Source organism: Cystoisospora suis (genome assembly GCF_002600585.1).
Source record: "Cystoisospora suis strain Wien I chromosome Unknown contig_154, whole genome shotgun sequence".
NCBI lineage: Eukaryota > Apicomplexa > Conoidasida > Eucoccidiorida > Sarcocystidae > Cystoisospora > Cystoisospora suis.
The window spans coordinates 28287-44554 of record NW_027152956.1 but is presented as its reverse complement, the minus strand read 5'-3'; the positions used below and the strand labels follow the sequence as shown (position 1 = coordinate 44554).

The window sequence follows — 16268 nt, the reverse complement described above, 5'->3', positions numbered from 1 at the left end:
AAAAGGCCCATTTGCACTTCCCGGAAAGGTGCTCACCGTAGTATTCACTGATACCGACTCGGTGAGCAAGTCGATATCAGTGAATGCAGCCGTGAGCACCTTTCCGGGAAGTGCAAGTGGACCTTTTATGTTGACTCCCTGGCCGCAACTGTCCTGTGGAGTGTCCGATGTGGTTGGCGTGCAGTCTTCGCGCTGTCATACCCCGAAGATCAAAGAGACAGGCCTGCGCGCCAGAAGGCACGGACTTAGGTCCGACCAGCTCTTTCACATTCACCTAACAATTGTTCACGCAGCTCAGGAAGCCACAATTTTCGTTGGCTTCATGTGCCATACCCTAGTCAGAGAAAATGGCCTCCGTGCTCAAGTCGGGACAGTCTGAGGGCTCAAGTCGCGACTCCCGTCGTTCCGGGTTGGCGTCGACACTCCGGCGTGCACAGCAGTGCCAGTACAAGGCTTCCAACGAGTTCTGTGCTGTTTACTACTAAGTAGCTGCGCAAGAAGCTCCTGAGGTCAAGGTCTGGGAAACGGCCTGTGTCCGGACACCAACGATACATCCATCTACGGTCCCGGGCGCGCTCTACGCTCAACGGTGTAGCAGAGCTGGCGTAAGCTACGACCAGGCTTCCCTGAGCTTCAATACTGGGCCGTGAGAGGCCGCAGCAACACTTTTTTTCCCAACCAAAATAGGACCGAGAGCGTGAAAAGCGGAAGCAGCCGGCTTGCCGAGGTGGCACGAATCTAATCCCCGGCAGCCAGAATACGATAGCAAGCCTTATTATCTGACAACAGTCTCGACGACCGCCACAGGAGAATGATTACAACTGCGTAGTGGAGGAAGGCTGCGCAGCGGCGCTGACGGAAATGAAAGGCACCGCGACCGAGCAGACTGAAAAGTCCGTGTTGCATAGGTGACACTGTACGAGACTCGAATGTCGTATTCGACAAACCAGAGAGGCCACGGACAGATCGGGCACCGTCGGGAACGAGCCGGGAGCGCTGGATAAGATTTGCTGGGCAAGTGTCGTTAGCTACGGTGTATTCCTGCGGGCTCAGTAGCAGCTGCCTGTGCCTTCAACTTGGATATGGAGTCGGGGGCGCGCACAGCACAGTCTGGGTCTCCTGTCGTCATTCTCGCGCTGCTGGAGACATTAGTCCGCGTTGCGCACTTCGGAAAGGATTGCCCGAAGCCTGTGTTGATCGACGCAAGAGTCCCCGTCCAGCTCCAGGTGACGCTGGGCCAGACCCCTGAGAGGACACCGCGCATAACAGGTCAAAGCCAAAGGAACTCCGTCCGAGGCAGCACACGGGTCCTGCTGCGTAGCTGACACGTGCAACGTGGACACCGTCTGGGACTCTACTTGAGCCCCACCCCCCCCCGCAAGTCGGGGCGCCAGCCTCGGAATCCCGTTAACAAACTGCGGAAAGAACAAAGGCGCGAGCGTGCAGCATCCGCACAAGAGCTGCAACAGCAGACGAAAAGGTGACAGATTAGAAACGAGATGACAGCGTTGAACAGCTGACCGGGTGAGCAGTCGGCTTCCTATCCGTCTCCCCGCGCTAGCCTGACAAACGGCAGAAAGGTATCCGGTGCTCCGGTGTGCACTTCTCACGCGTGAGTACAACTGAAACCTGGCCCACTGCGACTCACCTCCGGGAAAGGCATGCGCACTCCATTTTCAGGAGAAGTTCTGTGGACGGCCCACCCTGGTTCCTGATTTCAGTTTTGAGTATCTCGACCTCTCCCAGTGCCTGCAGTACAGACGGAGCCATTTTCTCAGTTTATGCGTCTTTCGTCGTACGGCGTCCTCTCTACCCCTCTTCTTACAACAGGTTTCTTGTTCCATACACACGCTAGAGAACTTGAGGTGGCACCCCCCGAGTGTGTCCCACACGAGCCGCTAACACAGTCACTTCGTCGACTGCCTGCTGAGCAAGCAACTGAACATGCGTGCGCGTGCAAGATCTGGATTTCGCTTCGAAGACAAGATAGCCTAGGCGCGGAAGCCGCTGCAGCGTGTGAAGCCTTCGCTACTACACTTCCTTCATGTACTTACTGCCATGTTGCGGCCGTGCGAGGGCTTCGACTCACCTGGGTCGTGGCATCGATCACATGTCGCGTAAGGTTGAACTTTTGCAAACAGAGACTAGCATTGGTGAGCGCACGGATCCGGTGAAAACGGATCCATGCTTTGTCTGGCGAGGGTTCCATCTTTCCACATGCTCTCTCTGAGACCCTTGCGGCGAACTGATAAAGGTCAAGTGCGTCCTGGTATTGTCGTTTTTCCATGTGAGACGCAGCCGCACCCATCAAGGACTCGAGTCTCTGCTGAACAGCCGTAGCCGTCTGAGGGCCACAAGAAGGTTCATCTGCACAAGCCATAGAGTAGTGGAAGCCACAGATTGCGATGGCTGCTGCTCGATAGAGGCAAACTAGCGACACCAGTACGTTCTTATGTGGGCATAAGCGGGGAGAAGCTGGGCCGGCCAACCCTTCAGTAGTACTCTCCCTGTGGAAGCGCGACGGTGATCAGATTGATCTCGTGTATGCTGCAGCATGCTTCCCGGTTTGGGGGGTTGACAAAGTATGCTGCAGGCTGAATGAAATGGCCGCCGAGTGAAAAGTCCCCAGAGTCCGTGGAAACAGAATTTCCTTCGATACGCCGAACGGGTACCAGGAACTCCACTGAATGACTAGGTTTTCCAAGTGACAAGGTTCTGAGAACTCTCTCTGGCGGTCCCACTCTCAGCTTTGCCTGCCGTGAACAATACTGCGGCCGGACCAGCCAGAGGATTCTGACTGTCAGTGCACTAGGAAGTAAAACTTGTGGAACTTAGCGCTTAACTTCGGACAGTGGCTTTAGTGTGCTATGCACTGGCTCAGTTGCATGACTTGCCCTTGTCGCTCTCTGCAGAATTGCTGTCGTGAGCTGTGTCGTGTACTCCGTGTTCCCCCGTCCGGTCTTTTGTGGTGGAGCCGCGGAGTTTTTTGGTCAGTCTGCGGGCCATCTCGGTTGCTTGTGCGTTGTTTTCGCTTGCTCGGAGAACATCCAGTACTCCTCCCAAGGCGTCCTCGGTACGGCCCAGCTGCTCCAGTGCACTGCTCCTCCGCAGAAGCAGCTTCAGCCAGACATTTCTTAGGGCAGGCTCAGACGCTTTGGTCTGCAGCAAACCCCAACAGAACGCAACGAAGAGATCAGTTCATTCAGATTGGACCCGCGTCGCTTCTTACGCAGGTAGAATTGACAGGCCTTCTGCCTTCGCCCACACACACGATAAGTGTGGTCATCCGAGAATGTATATAGACGACAACTTTGCTAGGAGACGGAAGAAACAGATGGGACCTCGAAACAAAGGATACCCCGACCCGGCTCAATAGCAACAAGTCGTTCTGTTCTCTCTCCTTTCCTGGCTGATTGGTCTCAGGAACGACTTAACGCAGTTTATAGGAATTACCCCAGACGTCCTCGGCTTGAAAACCCCGTACGCGGCTCAGAAGCCGCACGAGTAAGTACACACATGCGGAGACACGCATTCGTCCGGCGTTCTGCAGCGACTCTTGACACTGTGAACAAACAAACGAGGATTGCTTTGTCTTGCTGGTGGTGGTGATGTTCTCAGGAATATTGCTTACCACCACGAAGCACCCGGGCTGCGGGTCCTCTTCTGTGACTTCGCCGTCCTTGTGTTCCGGCGGAGAAGAAAGTGCTCTGTCCCAGTCGTGTTTGAGTGACCAAGTGTGCATTGCAAGGCCTGACCTGGCCATCTGCTCCATAGCAGCGTCGCAGTCAACCAGGCATGCCTCAGGGGAAGCATCTTGAAGATGTGCTAGCGCCCTGTTTGAGAGATTCACCGCGTGCAGGAGACCGTACGAAGAGACGGCCTCGGTTTCCTGTAGAGCCTGATTATACAGAGTTCGAGCTTTTTCCAGCCTATGTCCAATGGGGGTCCCAGGCATCCGGCAAACTGCCCGCGGTGCCGACATTGCTTGGGTCTTCCACCGTAAGGCCTCCCGGAGTGCCGTGTCCGCGCGGCGCTTCCTTGCGAGCACGGCCTGAAGACTGCACACAGCGATCTGGGAGACAGTCACCCCAGTCACCTCAGCGGGCGCTCCACTGAATAAAAACGTCACACCTGTAAACTCAGCTGCGCAGGTCAGCGGCACACTGCTTACCCTCTCACATTGTTCAGATCTGCTTGGATACGTTTCGCTTCTGCTAGAGAAAGGCCGCAGGTGTCCACCAGTGCCTCAGAGAGCATCTCCGCTGCCCTGCGAACGCGTGCACCAGAGACATCGTTCAATTGCTGAAACTGCTCTGAAGAGGTACGGTCACAAACAACAATGAGCCAGAGAGCCGAGCTTTATAGTATAACGTCCCGTAACAAAGAAGCGTCCCGAAAACAGCGGACCACCGTTGTTATGAACCGGGTACGGTTCCAGGCACAGCGTGGGCACTTGGATTGGGTGGAGCTGAGTCTGGCTGTCAACTCACTCACACTATGAGCTCTAGTGTAGTGCCGCCGTCCACTAGGCGCGAACCAAACAGGACAGCATCAACGTCCGTTAGGCGTGTCGCCAGGAAGTCGGTAGCTGACTTAATGGGGGTAAGCATGTTTCTCTGCATCGGATCGGTTATGGGCGCGGGGACGGCAGTTCTGCACGCCAGACTGGGTAGGCTGCTGAGATGGTCTCTGTCTTCTTCGGAACTATATCGTGTTCGGCAGATCCTGGTAGGCTGGGGTTCCAGGCGCTCAAGCGCGAGCAACTGGGATCGTACGTGTGTGAAGTGCGTCTCACTTGTCAAACTTCCCGCTGGCGAGGAAACACACAGAGGCTCTGTTATACAGGACGGCGCGAAGCCGGGCGCTCTCTGGGCTCAACTTGGGAGCCATGTGGCCTTCGGGCGCCTTTTGACTCCAGCTAATCACTCCAAGGCCGTGCTTGCAATCTTCGATGCACTGGTAGAGACAGGGCAACACAGCCGCGACTCCAGGACATCAATACCGAGTAAACCGACGCCGCCTCAGGTGTGCAGAGTGGACACAGTTCCGGCACACACTGGTTTCAAGGAAACTAGCCACTTTGCCCTCCGTGACTTTAACGGAGAGAGGGCAGCACCTGGGCTATACGGCGTGCTTGTTCGTTTTGCGCTGGCCACGGGTACATCCGTAGATACTAGTCGCGGGCGCGCAACTGAGGTTTCCGATGCTCCTGTGGAGATATCTCACTGTGCAAAGGGATTGCGTGCCAAGGGGGAGAGGTCTGCCTGTAGCAATGCCCCCAGTAATGGCCGCTGCTGACGCTTCCGCTGAAGGACAGCTAACCTTGCACTCAGGGCCGCACGGGGAGTTACACCGACTTCCAATAAAGCGACCCTGGTGTAGGGCTGAGTATCGCTCACTTTGTCGAAGTCGCCGAGAAGCAGATGACACTGCGCCCTGTTGGCGAAGCATCGTGCACTGGAAGCAATTTTGAGCGCCGCACTGTACGCCTCAATGGCACTCTTCATGTCCCGATTGCGCAAGAGCTTGTCTCCTTTCTGTTTCAGCCACTCGGGGTCTCCTTCGTGAGAGGCGCCTTTGTCTTTTCTGGGGCCGACTGGCTGTGTCGCGTTCTTCGGGAAGGGAGGAATTTTCTCTCCCCTAGCAGGCAGGCGGTGATGCTTACGAGCAGTGAAACTGAGCCGAACTGTCTTTTTCTGGGGTGGAGCGCCACCCCGGAGCTGCTGCTCTGTGTTCGAGGAGATTAAAACATTCTCTTTGCCGGCGTTGCATACGTGCTGCTCGGTTCGACCAATGTCTTCTTCAATGGGAAGAGACCGCGACGAGCTATCTCGCGCCGGATGTCGTGGCTTATCGGCTGTCTCTCTGGGATTCTTCTCTGAGCCGTCTTTGGGTGGCACCACAAAGCTGTCATCATCACTAGAGGAATCGTCCACTATCAGAACCTTCCGGGAATTCGCCACCGTTCCAGCGCCGTCGACGCAGTCCGAGCGAGGCTCGTGAGAAGTGAGCGGCTCTTCATGGAAGCCGTCAATGGCCCCATCGACTCGGCACGGCTCTGGGTGGTTAGTCCTGTCCGAGAAGTCTGAGCTGTACAGCTCTCGGAGAAAATTTGTCTTTTCGATTTCCTTTTGTTTCTCAAGCCACTCGCGGGTCTCACGGTCCACTCGCCATTGCTCTTCTTGTGCCTGTTTGTGCTTTTCGTGTTTTAATTCCGCGAGCTGCTGGCGGTGCTTTTTCAAATTCTCCTCGTACACTTCCAGAGATGCTTGCCTACGAGCGAGCAGTTCCTCCTTCGTGAGCTGGGGGTTTTCTCGTGCTGAAAATGTTTTCCAGATCCTCGGGACTTTCTTCACCAGTCGTAGAAACAGCTGGTTCTTCGAGATGGTGGAGACACTTCTTAGTTCGTCGATCTCCCCATATAAGTCAGCTTCAAAGAAATACGGAGGTACGCTGACGCGGATGTAGGCCGGAGAGATAACCGTTCGGACTGCCGAAGTCTTCAGGTTCGAAAGCCTGGGAATGTCCAAAGTGAACAGCACAGTCTCCTCCGTCTCCTGCCACTCGAAATTGACTTGCACAGGCATGGTGAGCAAACGAGAGACTGACCTTATTTCAGGGGGCTAGAAGATGTAGTGGGGCAAAGAAAGATACGAGGCCTGATTTTCTACCTATGTAGTAGTCCAACAATACAGCTACGACACCCACATCAGAGACAGTCTTCTCCTCTTTGCTGTCAAGAACAAACTGCCAGCCCCGGACGGAGGACGCAGGCGGTGGACAGGAAGTGAAAGAGGTCGGCGAGGCGCCGGCACGGAGGAGTCTTCCGGCCGTCTGTGGTGACTGAGTTGCCAGTAATTCTGGGATGCGAACAGTCGTTCTTAAAGCGTAGACTCGTGATCAGTAGAACACTTTCTTGTATAAAATATTTGCCTCTACGCGTTTTCCCAATCGTTTTTCAAAGTATTGCGTGCTATTCCCCGTTGGCGCCTCACAGCCCCGCTTGCATGCCGCAAGGAACTCGGGAATAATAAAAAATAGAACCTACAAGAACACGTTCTATCCAGCTATCAGGCAATAAGTACTGGTCAGACAGTTCGACAGCAGCTGATGCCACGAGAAGCGCGCACCGGACAGTAGAGCGAGAAAAGTGCACTATGGCGGCCAGCGAACCGGGCGGTACGTCCACTCACGGGACAACAATAATCGTGATTGTTGCTTTCCTTCGTCACCCTGCCTCCCGGTTCGAATGAGCCTTTTAGAAATGTGATTTTCGACTAGTGGGGCGCCTTCAGCGAGAGCGGAACTGTCGCGAAAATGCCTCGTTTCTCCCTCTGCGCTCTTCAATACAACCCGAGCAACCTGGTAACGCCCCCGGATCACTACGTTGAGCCACCACCGGTAACTCAGGAATCTGGATTTATTTGTCGTATGTTTTTCGAGGACGCCCGTAACGTTTCTGCTAAAAGTTCTTTTGTAGGAGGTGCAGAAAGAGCCACTGCTACAGCTGTCGGCAGCGCTGCGTGCTTGGACAGAGACCAAACAAACGGGACGGCGCTTATACGCCGCAGACGGGATAAGAACCTGGGGGCCTCCCTGAGAAGGTAACCCCATCCTTGCGGTAGGGGCAATGTCGCTGCAAGTGACGCCTAGCGGATGCGCGATGATTGCTAGTTGAAAACTACTCCAATTCCCGTTCGTCGACCCGAAAGGGTCGTCGGCAATTTCTGGGGCCCCCAGGGGCTAACGATATCCGTTTGTGTACTCAGTATCCGAAACTCGCTCAGACCAGAAGAAATAAGTGCTTCTGGAAAGTAGCCTGGTATTTCTTGAAGCTGCAGTGCGAAGTATTATCGGTTGGAGTGGGTAAAAGATGGGGTTGCAGTTTTTTTTCTTCGGGCGGTTCGAGACTTATACGCTGTGATTTAGCATGTAGAGTGGGGGTCAGGAATTGTTAAGCTGATTAAACTTACCTGGCAGGCGCTCGGGGTGGCTCACCCATCACCCTGTCGTAGTTCGGAGCAGGGCACTGCACTCTGCTGCTGTGATGAGCTATGGGCTCCCAATCGGGGGTGCCAACTGCAGAATTTCTGGTAGCGGCAGGTTGCGTTCGCGCACCTGCCAACTATGAAGTTTCTTCAGAAAACACGGTTGGGAGTTTGTGTGGTTAGTACACTTTGAGAGTGTCCGATGGGGTTAGCGTGCAGCCTTCCCGCTGTCGTAGACAGGCCAGCGCGCCAGAAGGCCCGGACTTGCGTCCGACCAGCTCTTTCACGTTCACCTAACCTAACAGAATGCATGGAGAAACCCCGAATGGTGCCAGAGTAGGGTCTAACCCACTTTCCCGGACAGGTATGCCTCCAGCTCGTTGGACGAAGCCCCCCACGGTGTAGTATAACCGTTGCAGCGAGATGAGATTCTAATGCTGCCATGATAAAAGTCACTATCAGTATTCCTAGACTTGAAAGGCACACACGAAGCCTACTACATCTGTCAGGACGCGGGTGCTGGGTGTTAAGGGGCAGGGCACAAAACGAGCTAAGGCATGGGGGCAAACGAACGCCTTTTCCCCATATCGGGACTCAAGAAACTGCTTGTGGTCTGACAGAATTTTCACATCGGGCTCCGATGTTTAGAGGTGCCGCGGACAAAGGGCGAAGGGAATAAGCGGTGTTCCGTGAGTGTTCTGATGAGTTTACAGTCAGAGATTCTATTCTCTCTTTTCTGTCTGAGGTAAGTCTCCTCGCAACGCTGAGGCATCATTCCACTGGGCCTCTAGGGTATCCCCAACTTGCGAAGAAATTGATGCGCCTACAGTAGAAACACAGCCCACCGTTTCAGTGAAGAATCTGCTATATCCCCGGTTTGTTACATGTTGGCGGTGATTCTCAAACGATTGTTGGCACCGAAGTGCCCCAAAAATTACAATACTCGCATTTGATGCGGAAGTCACACGGCAATCTTTAGTAAAAGGCGAAAGATTGATGCGTTCTGTGACGACCGCTGCGATGAGAAATACGTCTCCGTGATGCGCACCACCCCCTTTGTCGCGGTAACCGCGGATGGAGACAAAACGGGTTCATGTGACTGGCGTACATAGGTGGGGGCTACCAACGTACTGTGGCGTTCACTATGTTTTTCATGCTTACTTTCATTCGCTATCTCCCATATCTGTGGGTGATCTTTGGCTGTTTTTCTGGGTCCTCTAATGATTGATCGACAAGATCGATAACTCGGTCGCTGGACAGCCTAGGAGACAAGCATCGAAAAAGAGAGCTAGCTGCACACCGCATGCATCCATCTCTTGCGTTGCTCTTCTGGATCGATCTGCCTAACAAAGTTTGTCTGCTTCTTCTAGCGCAAGACGGGCTGTTCCCCCGTCAACGTTTCGTTCTGTCTTCTGTGGACTTCACGATACTACCTCGTCTGTACAGACAGCGCTGCCTTTGATTGTGCAAGGCGCTCGAATAATTCCATGGCTCTGGGTTGAACTGTCATTGTTTTTCTTCAGTCCTGCCGACATTTTCTGTTTGTTTCGTGGTGACTTGGTCATTCTGAATAGTCCCAGTTCTCAGGAACTCTCTTTGCTTCTTACAGCTCTACCTTTATATCACAGAACAGATCCCTCAAGGCAGAATGTCTCCACTTCAACGAGGGCCCCGCGAGCTTCTCCCTCTCCGACACCCCCTTCACTAATCGACACCCCGTCGTGGCCTTTTCCTGGCCATAAGAAACCGGACAGCCCAATGAAACACAATTGCCGCTAGGGTCTCTTCTACGGATATCGTATAGCTTTCTTCGTTTTCATCGTTTCCTTCTCTGTTCCTCATATAGAACCTGGGATTGGTACACCTCTTCCCCTCCGTCAACAACGTCTCCTCAACACTTGCAGCTATCCCTGTCCGTATCTGTACGCTGCCTCTTCTCATAGTCATTCACTTGCTACTGCAAGAAATCTCAGTATTACATTCCCTGTTCTTTTGCAGATAACTCTTTCTGTGATGGATGCTTAGCAAGAGGGAGATAACCGTCTCTTCACTTTCCTGAGGATCAGCTTCTCTGATTGGCCACCAGGGAATACGTTGAATCCCTACTCGCTCTACGATACCGTATCACCACCCTAGTACGGCTAGCTCTTCCGGTTGTCTTCCTGTCGCTACTTTCTTTCTCTCCACTGGACAGGGAATACATATGCGAAATACTCCATGCATCATACACACTTCGGATCTATATAAGTCTTACTCCTAGTGTTTCTCATCCTCCTGTAAATCTGTCTATCTATCTTTAATCTATCTATCTGTCTATCCTAAATCTATCTATCTAGCTTATATATAGACCATGGATACCGGCAACCGACCTCTTACATACACCACGTGCAATTCCGTATACGGAGAGTACTGACGTGAAGATACACACGTACACATACATGAAGATGGCAATGCGCTGTTTGGTTCTTCGACTTCGCCTACTGTATACTCAATCTAATCTCCTTTTCTTTCTACAGTCTTACTTTCTTTTCCACTTTAACTTGGGTCTTTCTCTCGCTGTGCGTGCTCTCTCTCCACCGAATCATATCCCTCCCCTCAAAGTACTCTCTCCATCTTCTGCCTATCTTCCTCACGGGACCCGGTCCCCCGCTCTCCTCTACGTAGACCTTCCCTCTCCTTCCTCTTCCCCAGACCATTCTGCTGGCTCTGTCTGTCCTTCTTCTTATGAACACCTTTTTTCTCCAAATCAATATTGTCGTCCTGGAGAAGAGAACATACGGAGAAAACTCGCCGTAACTTTTCAGTTCCCTCTTGTATTCTCTACTACTCCCGCGAAAGTCCATCCTCTTCAGTCTTCTTCTTCGCCTCTCATTGTTTCACCTACCTGCTTCCCAGCCCGGCAGAGTAAACGCGCTGTCGCTAGGCTTCACGCCTGCCATTCTATAAGAGGAGAACTGGCGAATCGACTTCTCACGCACAACTCTCCAGTGTCGATTCATGCTTCTTGTACAAGAGGATGCTTCACCTCAGCTTTGTCTTCTCCTCGTCCTCCTGCAAGCATCTTTTCCAGGGGCTTCAGCAGGAAAGATAGGATGGTACAGGGTTATTACTATCGTCAAGGAGAGGAAGGTAGAGAAGGAGAGGGTCAGATACTCTTTGGAGGAAATCTTGGCATGGATGACGCCGACACAACTTCAGATGACGTAGGGGGTGACGGAGCTCAAAGGGAACGAATGCAAGACACGTAAGAAAGCAACGAGAAATACGCCTGTTGACTCATCAGAAAGGAGAACAGTATTCATCACACATGGCTGGCGCTTTGATATATATACATGTATACCGGACTGTATGCTGGGAAATAACCTTACATTCTCTATCTATCTATTTATCTATCTCGAATGTAACTGAACGAGAAGACTGGAGGGACCTCCATGTGTAAGTTAACTGCATCCTTACCGGCTTCCTCAGTGTGAGCTCACCCTTCACGTGGGTGGGATTTTTCCATCCCACATTTTTGTCCCCTTCGGGGTGTATATACACCACAAAGACGCGTTTGCTGGCACTGTTTTACATACGCTACATCTCGAACTCTCAATCGCCCTCACAGAACCTCAGGGACTGTCGACAATACCTACCTCGATCTACCCTCCATCCACGCCGCTAAGAATGTACGTAAGCATAGTACCCTAAACACAGATGTACATTCGGGCACATTTCACAGATCAGCTCATTTTTCAAGCGCGAAAACTCAGGTCACAGACAGCCTCTTCAAGCAACATAACCTCGAATTCACCATTGATACATGGCTTTTACATGCATACAGTGTGAAAGAGGGTATTTACCTCACGCCGTCCCAGTCCGAAGAAGTAAAGGAATAGCCATAGAGCTCCTGCTAGGCGCGCAGACTCCCTTCTCATGCGACCTCCTGGGGGACTGCTGAACTGGCCTGTACATGACTGCTCAATTCCCTTGATGAGAAAAAAGGCAAGTGCTTTGTTTTGCTGGGGAGGTGGAAAGGATCGGCAGTCGATCGCAACGGTGTACGACCGGGGCCTGCATGCAATTAATTCCCCGTGGTGGTACCCTATGTCCGTGATGTGCACGTACTTGAGGAGGGAGTAGCTTCACAGTACATGAAGAAGACCCACTGTCCTCTAGGATCATCTCGCCATCCAGTCATACTACGCATGCCTATGGGTTTACTTCACCTCCCAACACCTGCCTACATGCATGAATGTATATATATATATATATATATATGTATATGTACATATCTTGTGTATATATTTCATCTCCAGTAGACATTCCTTCAGATTCCCGCATATCTCTATCCATCTATATATATGTCCATCTGATATACACACCCGCGTGTGTCTGTATATGTATGTTGAGGAGTGTGCATCGGTCATGTACTAGCTCTGAATGTCGATCAAGAGTCAGGGTGTGCTATTCAGAACCATCGAGTTTGCTGAACGCCGGAAAGATGAGAAAAGAATTACTGAAGAAGAGGCAGTAGATGACGAAGCGAAGCAAGAGAAAAGACGTCGTCGATTACAAGCCTGGCAGCTCGTACTTCATAATGACGATGTTCATGCGTAAGCTGAATGAAGCCCGTCCAGCTCCTAAAGTCGTGTTCTTACTACCGAAGGATTTGCATATGATGAGAACTTTATTGCTGTTGAAAACGAGACTTCTCTTTTGGTCTCCGGAACGTTTTCTCTCCAAAGAGAGGTTGTACCAGCAATACTTTTTCTCTGGCTAGCACGATTCTGCCTTCTTTCCTGTGATAGAAGGAAGTCTCTGCTTCCATGAAGCTACTCCATGAGAACGGCAGACCTCTCTAGGAAACCTGGAAGGATTCCCTGGTTAGTGTTTTCATGGATATATACATATATAGAAAGAGATATGTATAGAATAGAAAGACACAGATCTATATACACACGAATACACATACATATGTTTATACCTGAGAGGCCTCATTACTGTTGATGTGTTATGTCCGCTTCACTGCAAGATCTTTCTGGCTTTTCTACCGAACAGAAGCCCACCAGCCTATCGACTGGGAGATGCTTTCTACGGGGTGTATAGGCATGCGAACTGACTAAGCAAGGTACCTGATCTACCTCGATGCTGGTGGCTGAATGATGTGGTTTGTGTGTTTATGCAGAATTCCACATGTCACAGAACTTCTCGTTGAGGCTGTCCCGACACTGACCAAAGCCAAGGCGCATGCAATCACCGTGCATGCACACAAGACAGGCCTGGCCCTGATTATGAAGACCTGGCGAGAAAAGGCTAAAGAAGTCCATCGGAGTAAGTCTGTGCTTTTGCCACAACGAGGATGCTGTATTGTAACACGTATCCAGTTCACCATATATGTTCTATAGCAGGAGATCCGTTCCCCCATACTCCTACGACCGTCGAGGTAGAGGACATGTACACGGCGAGTTAGAACGGAATAGAGGCCGTAAGGGAAGCTGATGGCGCACCTCACACCTGTCGACACTTGCACCTAAGGGTGCAGCACTGACAGGCCGGCAACTGCAACTGCTTCATGCAGAAGAAAGAAGGTCTGTAAAGAGAGGAAGAAGACTTCACCCCCGTTACTCGGGCTCCTCATTTTGTCTGACCTTCGCTCTAGTAAAACATGAGACTACAAATCTTCCTTTCATTCTACACTTCTCCAGCGTATCCACCCATCAAAACACTTACGCTTAGTGAAAATGTCAAGGGAATCAAACCGTGCAATGCAATTCTATTAGAAGAGCCGAGCATGTTGTTTTCTCTTTAACCTTTCCCAAGAACCCTTCCTCTTCCATGATACAGCTGCAAGCGTTGGCTAGAATCATCTGCTGCCCTCCCCTGTGTCTATCTATGGCTATTCTTCTGTATATCACAGAACTTAAGGCATCTGGTTTAACTGTGTCGATGATTCCTAGCAAGAAGCAAGAAGATAAAGGGACAGAAGGAGGAGAAGGAGACCAAGGCAATGAACGAGGAGGAGGAGGAAGAGGCGGAGGGACTGACGAGGATAGTAACGATGAAGGAAATTCTGACGACGACGACGAAAACAATGAGGGAGATGATGACAATAATACAGGTGGAGGTGAAGGTACTGACAGCGATGAATGAGAATTGTAGCAAGCAAATAGACAGATAGACGGTTGTCTACTGACGACGACTCTTTTAGATCGGTAAAGAGGGACGGAGCTTCTCTAATCGTCGTCTCTTGTAACTGGGGACCATCCTCACCATTTTCATTACTCGCCATTGCCGTCTCCTGGGGTACCGAAAGACGACTCTCTAGTCTAGGCTCTCTCTTTCTAAATCTCATTCACGTCGCGCGCTTCTTTACTTCCCGCAGGTGCAAGACTCTCAGTATGGAAACAAAGTCATCCAACAAACTCGATGCAGGAAAATGACTCTCCTATCTTCTGATACAGCTGGAGAGCTAGAGTGATGTCGGGAGGTTTTGAAACTTCTCAAGATGTGAGGTTCCCGAAAAGGAGTATGCGGAATGACTACTGTGTAGATCAAGAGATGTTTGTATTGCTACCCACTTGGGAAGTCCATGCATGCGAAGAACACATCGCTGGCTAGCTGTGTGATGATGCGCGCGGATGTGATTCATAGGAAGAAGTACATCGCAGTGCATGCACACAGGACAACCAATGTCCCAAGGGGGTAACACTCTAAATCTGATTGACTACTTTTCTACTGTCTCCTCTCCTGTCTACATCGTACATGTAGAATACATGGAGATTTCCCTCTCGGTAAGAATACGCGCGTTCCTCCTGTATATACCTGGATTACAGATATACGTGTATGAACGCCTTCTATCCGGGGTATCCGGGGTAGGCGATCGAAGGAAAAGTATCTTCCAAACTTGAGAGAAGAAAAAAACATCGAAGAAGGTGGCCCTTCCGGCGTCAGATGAAGAAAAGAAGAGAAAGAGTTACGTCGGTCGTCCTTTCCTCGTGTGATCGATCCCCTGCCTCATAATCGTTCCAGTGCAGCGTTCTCTTTCTTGTGGCTGTTCTTGTCCATCCTAGAAAACACACCTCACTAGCTCTCTCATTGATGCCTATCACCACCTCCCTAAGTCTAATAATTCTATAATAATACATAAGACACATACAGGAAAACGTGGTCAGGCGCGCTTCTTTTTGCGCTTTTCTGGTCTCCCTTTCCTACTCTCTTAAAAGCAAAGATAAACAGAAAAGGCAGGCCATCAGTTCACACGAGGGGGTAGCTGTCGTTCTACTGGACTGCAGAAGGCAGATCTTGTTCGCAGTTTCTTTTCGGATCTCTCTCTCCATCTCGCTATGTTGGGAGTGCATGTGTTTTCGAAACAGTCGGAAGGAGGCAAGATATATACATACACGGTCAGAAAGTAGCTTCGTTTCTTCTCCCACACGAAGGTGAACAGATGCTTCATTGTGTTGAGATGAAGAGGAACACGTCATAAAGCAACCACATGTTCTTGATCAAAAGCTCTTTTTCCTGGTGTGATCGTAAAGAACGAGAGAAAGAAATAACACTTGGAGATAGAATCTTCTTCAGACAGACATCTCTCCAACGAAGGAAGTCCTTGACCACAGAAAACAAGACTTTCCTGTCTGCATGCAGTTTTTCATCCTAGTACGCTTCATCTTGAAATCTTCCCGACTAGAGAAAGGTCTTCCAGACCCAATACAATTCAATCAATCGAGAGTCCCATACTTTCGTTCATCAAAGAAATACAAATAGCATGCAGACCAAAAAAAAATACAAATAGCATGCAGACTGAAAAACGACGAGGGAAACCTCACTTGCTTGTTCTCCCGCTCTTATCACACGAGAAGATAAGCATACAGTAGCTTCACCTTACAGAAGAAGATGAGATGCAGGGAAGAGGAGGGACATATCTGGAGACACAATATAAGGCGTGTTTGTTCCTAGTTCTCTCTGTGATCTTATCATGAGAGGTGGTCTTCAACGTAAGATTCTCACTCTTTCTTTCGAAAAGCTTTACTCTTTCGGATACAACACAAGCAGGGAAACTCGGTTCACACTTATGGGAAGACGATGCCGTAGGAGGCGGGGGGAGGGAGGGTAGGGGGCCAGAGAGCTTGAGCGGGGTTGCAGGTTAACATTTTCAAGAACTTCTTTATGGAACGAATCAGGTATACAAGAGCTTTTTCTTCTGAAACCGAGACGTATGGATGATCAGCGAGAGAGACAGTAAATACTTCAGAACATGAGGATGAAGAAGACGCCATATAGAGAAGGAAGCTCCCA

The 16268-nt window shown here is 50.9% G+C and overlaps 2 protein-coding genes across 2 annotated transcripts; one reads left to right on the top strand and one right to left on the bottom strand.

The window, feature by feature from the left end:
* Nucleotides 1–1148: 1148 nt before the first annotated feature.
* Nucleotides 1149–6587, bottom strand: CSUI_000350 (uncharacterized protein; the record flags this gene model as incomplete). The annotated part of the gene is made up of 7 exons (XM_068060584.1): nt 1149–1245; nt 1649–1749; nt 2090–2367; nt 3055–3159; nt 3632–3833; nt 4172–4357; nt 5323–6587. The coding sequence occupies 5 exons, from the start codon at nt 6585–6587 to the stop codon at nt 2308–2310; spliced, it is 1818 nt and encodes a 605-aa protein (XP_067927435.1). The 3' UTR covers nt 1149–1245; nt 1649–1749; nt 2090–2307.
* Nucleotides 6588–7620: 1033 nt separating this feature from the next.
* Nucleotides 7621–15079, top strand: CSUI_000349 (atp-dependent clp protease adaptor protein). Its single transcript, XM_068060583.1, has 5 exons — nt 7621–11232; nt 12443–12583; nt 13156–13301; nt 13888–14120; nt 14353–15079. Exons 1-4 carry the CDS (start codon nt 10427–10429, stop codon nt 14118–14120), a joined length of 1326 nt encoding a protein of 441 aa, XP_067927434.1. The 5' UTR covers nt 7621–10426; the 3' UTR covers nt 14353–15079.
* The last annotated feature ends 1189 nt before the right edge of the window (nt 15080–16268 follow it).